Genomic DNA, 5,370 nt, shown 5'->3' with positions numbered 1-5,370 from the left:
TAAGTGCAACCTGCTTGAAGTGCAGGGCGATCGATTCAAAAATTGTGTTAATCTATTCCTATGGTAGTTAATCCGATTATTACGTCACTTCGACAGCGAATAGCCTTAGTCCCATAGCCTCCGAGAATCGCTCTTCAAACACAAATGAACAAACACAATGGAGGGTAGTTTTCTCCGTGCCCAGTTTGGTTGCGAAGGAGCGGAACCCACATGACTGCGGAGGAGACTAAATGGAGGGGTCATTCTGCCAGTGGGCGCTATGACGCATTGTGCATTAAAGGAACACTCCGGCAACCACAACATTATGCATTATATGTTAGAAAAACAATTATCAAGCACGAATCACATGGTGTTATTTAAAACAAACTCATATTCAAGCCCGTAGCCAGGGGTGGGGGGTGGGGGGGGGGGGTGCGACGCATCCCCCCAAAATGCCAAAAGTCCCCTTTTGACCCAAAAAGTCCTATTTGCGAGCGTTGCGAGCCAAAAAAATAGAGGGTTTTTATGTCTTTTTGGTCCAAAAATGTCCAAATCCGCCACCCCAGTCCAAAAAGGTCCACATTTGAAGAAAAAAAGTCCACTTTTTCAAAATCAGCACCCCCGAAATAAATCCTGGCTGCGGGCCTGCTCACATTGACCATAAAAGCACATTTCTCAACACGCGATATTCAAAATTCCCACACCTTAATTGCCGAGGGCAATGACGTCATGGTTATTTGTGCTCAATTGTCGTCAGCCTTCATTGTGTTACTGGGATATTGCGTGATGAGAGACAGCTGTTTCTGTTTGTTTTAAAGGTCAAGATGAGTTTTGTTTTCGAATAAAACTACGTAATTCGTGGTTGATTATTATGCATCATTAGACATGAAGGGGTTTAGGAAAGGCGCCAATGCTGACAAACTATTTTTCATACAATCATCACTTCCTTTAAAATGTTATCAGTGCTTGTCCTCCTAGTCCATATCGATTATGTCGATTAATGGTATTTTGAAGCATCACTGATCATGCTGATTATAATACTAACATTTTTATTTGCATAACATTGATGACGCAAAAAAACCCACAAGGTCTTATCTGCATGCACTGCAAAATTTTAACTCTAAAAATTAAAAGTTACTATTAATTATCATACAATCATCATTTCCAATCATCAGTTTCGTCCAACTATGTAATCGTGATGGCAAGTTAGTGTAAGTCAATGTTGACTTTCTCATAAAGTTGCTGTACTTGAAGAGTTATGATTAATCATCGAGACAACACACGTCAAAAAATATTATCAACATGTCCATAGCGGGTTTTCTGTTTTTTGATACAGGAAATCTTACTACATTTTTTCGATTTTTGCTAGATACTAGTATATACAAATACGGCTAATGTTTATAGTGAGTATGTTTCCGGATAATTATTGACCGGATAGAAATTATACCACAATGTACCGCACATCTGCTCCCACTACAAACGCGCTGATTGAGAAAACTCTTACAGAACTGCAATAAGTGTTTTAATAGCACAAGCAAGAGGGTGCTATTCTAGCAATTGTCACAATATATAATTGCCGTAATTGTGTACAATTTTAATATATCAATTCAATCATTGCTATCGGCTCCTGTTTTTCTGTGTAACACTTTTTACTAAATGTGCACTATGACAAAAAGAATGCTATTCTGGCAATTGTCTCAATACAGAATTGCCATGATAATTATACAGCATCACCACAAAATAATACTATAAATTTTGATATATCTATTCAACAATAGCTCTCTCCTGCTATTCTGTGCTATTATGGCAATAAACAGATGCCTTCATGCACTAAAGCATAAGGGCTCTACAACTGTACAACTTGAGTAGTTCACCTTCTTTGCAACCGTGTCTACCTTCTGTTCTTCGAGTAAAAAGTAGTAATCATAGGTGTTTCTGCACGTGTTCCCGTTGTTCTCGTCTCTCCTGTTCCCATAAATGCTCCGTTCCTCCCGCTAGGCGATTGAGATTTTTGTCTCTTCATCCTCCATTTTTCTCGCCACAAATCCCCTCCTCTGCCTGTGACAACCAATACGACGAAGATAAGAACACCTTGCAAGGAGTTCAGGATGATGTAGGTGTACTCAAGCACTGGCGTGAAGTAAAATGCTGTGACACAACCAAGTATCCATGGTAGACCCATCAGAGTAAAGAGCTGAAAGAACGAAACATTTTGGAATACCATACTCTAGTATAAAAGAGCGACTCAAACCACGGGGTTTACAAGCCCACAACATGTACAATGTTACTTGCACAAACTGTACCTTTCCTAGCTCAACATTTACATTTTTAAATTAAAATAATCAGAATCATAATGACACTAGATTTAATTATTATTATTTTAACTTGCGCATTTAGTTGACTAATGCTTCTTTTTAATACATATAATCTGAATATGTCACCAATAGCTACCAAATACAGATACCAAGATGCGAAAGGAATGCTGCACAAAATCAATTTGTGATTTGTTTTGGCTTTTTCGTTGAGTTTCTAAGAGAGGGACACTGTACAGTTTCAAGACCGTGCATCAAGTATCCATCAATCTGAATTTGTATTCATGTTTATCATAATCATCAATATCAAAATACATTACCTTTATGAATACTATGAATTCTCGCCTAGCTAATTTGTCGTTGTGCTTCCCTAATTTCCTTATCCTCCTGGACGATCTCCATATAGTCAATACAGTAACACATAACAAGATCACATTTATAGCCAGTAATATTCCTACGGGAACACCGAAGAAATACAATCCACTAGCTCCATCATTTGTCCAGCAGACACCATCATCAAACCCATACTCAAACCCAAAGGATGTGCACTTGCAAAAATGTAACGCTACACAGACAAGGACAAACACGCCTGGTCCACCCCAGCCATATACAAAATATGCGCTGAGACGATAGCGACCACTCGATGCATCGTTAGACATGAAGGGGTTACAGGAGAGAATATAGGTAGCGTCAATGCTGACAATGTTCATCCAGGCGAATGCGGCTAGCCAGAAATAATGAAACACAATAGCAGATATTAAACATACTGAGTCTGGATAAAGCAACAATGGACCAAAACAAATGCTGCTTAATGCAACAAATAATGCAACTAAAAGATTCATGGTGATCTTTCCAGGGACATTTCTGAGTTTTTTAAAAACAGCATAAGTGATGAACGTTAAGAACAATCCAACTAATGAAAACGCTGTGAGTGTTTGAGCAAGCACATCACCTCCAGGAATTTTACTAAAAAGTGGTCGTTCACCCGGTTCCCGACCTTCGTCGCATAGAAGCACCGATCCGTTTTCCAAGCCAATATTGACGTCCGAATGGAAATTCCCTATTGAAATGAATGGTCTCGTTCCATTCCGACTTTGTCTTAAATATTCATCAGCTGACATGATCTTTCCATCGCATATCTCACAGTCATCCGTCAACAGGTTTCTTGTATAGCTGTAATTGTGAAACTCATATGAGAATTCTACATAATAAGAATGTTTATTTGTAACATTGCCAAAGAGAAAGTCCAAAGTTAAGCTTTCATCTAACTCGTTAAGCTGGCTCGTCAAACCCTCCTTCTCCCAGATATTTTGTTGACAGTATTTTTGTGTTGCTCGATCGACTGGCAATATACCAGATCGTACTTCAATAACAAAAATGTCTGTATCGCAAAGTCGGTCATTGTTTCGCATCATGGCCTCATCGAGTACATTTATGACGTCTGTAAGAAGGTCTGGGCCAATTCTTACGTTGGTTGTTGTGGTATTATCTGGTGCAGTGATAGCTTTTGTGCACACTGTAGACCTTGTGGACGGACCCTCCTGGAGACAGATATCAAAGTCTTCATTAGATATGGTGATGTCTTCCGTTTTAGTTATGTTCATAAGTGTCCGAGAATAGCAGCTTATTGGGCTCTCCAGATGGTTATTTGCCTTCGATGGCACTGCAAAGAAAAATATAATAAACTTGTAATACATTATGTAATTACTTTTTATTATTAAGAAAAAACCAGACGACGGTGGACTACATTATTCAATGTGGCAACAGCCAAAAGCGTAAACAAAACAGACAATATGACGGCAACACTGCCTGCACGATGGACGCAATTATTTTTTTCCCGGAGCCAAGATCCGTTTTTAGCTCTATTGGCCGGGTGGTCCCATTACAGAAAAAAAATGCACAAAATATATTTCCCAGTGCAATATATACATTTTCACATGAAAATAAATAATTTTAATAAAAAGAAGAAGAAAATTTTTTAATCAACGCCGGGAATGGGAATCGGATCTCGGGACCCTTTGCGTGGGGGGCGAGCTCCGTAACCACTACACCACGTAAAATCAATGATACACATGGGGGAAATTTTCAGTATATATCGTAACATATCGTGCGTTATTCATACAAAAAAATCAAAAAAACAGTACTTACAATGAGGTTCACTGGCGAACCTCAACGGATTTAGACTGATAAAATAGTGCTTAATAACATACGTACAGTTTTGGAATAATTTGAGACATTTTGTGTTTACGTGTAAAACCAATGACAACGTTAAAATTGAGCCAATCTTGGCCGGCCCCCCCTGGAAAAAACATGCTCTTATTATGTTCGATTGCATTTGAAAATCACGGAGAAAAAGGCACAAAAAAGGGCATAAACTGAACATTTGTGAGCATGGGCCATCTTGTTTTTTACAATGGTTGATGTGGGGGCGAGCGTTGCCATCTTGAAGGATTGCGTTAGGTCCCAGATTGTGAAGATATAGAATTGCAGCTTGCTACACAGAATGGTCAACTGGGAACATTACCCATTACATTCATAAGACGTGTACTCAGCCGGGGTACTCAGCCGTAAAAAAGTCGATTGTTTCACAATGTGGTGTCATTGTAAAGGAAAATAAAGTAGCTAGCCATTGATATGCAACACGATATGAACATGTCACAAATAATCTGAGATATAGATGCTTGAAAAAACTTTCCAAACTTTTCTTGAGGAGTTTATTTATATTACATTCTGTGCAAATCACTAATATTGGAATACATTTAGCTACATTTGAACGGCATTTGACTGACTTGTAATCGAATACAATAGGCGGCCAAGGTCACGAAGTGACATGTTCTTAACGCCAATTTACAAGAATAACAAGCAATATGTCTAGCTTATGAACTTATTCTAAAATTTATCCCCGAATTTATCATTGTACTTGCCCAAAATGTTCGATAAAAAGAAAAGATATCCAATCACAGCTACTAACGGCATCTTTGTATCGTATCCGAGATATCAAAAAAACTCAAGAATCGGTCAAAAGTTTTTAAAAAAAAACTGAACAAGCGGCAAACGGAGCCTGTTGCCGGACTATTGA

At 38.6% G+C, this 5,370-nt stretch overlaps 1 protein-coding gene across 1 annotated transcript; it reads right to left on the bottom strand.

The window, feature by feature from the left end:
* Positions 1-1,101: 1,101 nt before the first annotated feature.
* LOC140158331 (adhesion G protein-coupled receptor E3-like) lies at positions 1,102-5,370 on the bottom strand. Its single transcript, XM_072181425.1, has 3 exons — positions 5,216-5,370; positions 2,612-3,954; positions 1,102-2,173 (listed from the first exon to the last, which is right to left on the bottom strand). Exons 1-3 carry the CDS (start codon positions 5,265-5,267, stop codon positions 1,871-1,873), a joined length of 1,698 nt encoding a protein of 565 aa, XP_072037526.1. The 5' UTR covers positions 5,268-5,370; the 3' UTR covers positions 1,102-1,870.

Source organism: Amphiura filiformis, chromosome 8 (assembly GCF_039555335.1).
Source record: "Amphiura filiformis chromosome 8, Afil_fr2py, whole genome shotgun sequence".
Classification (NCBI taxonomy): Eukaryota; Metazoa; Echinodermata; class Ophiuroidea; order Amphilepidida; family Amphiuridae; genus Amphiura; species Amphiura filiformis.
The sequence above is the reverse complement of the archived record's forward strand: the minus strand, read 5'-3'. Positions and strand labels throughout refer to the sequence as shown.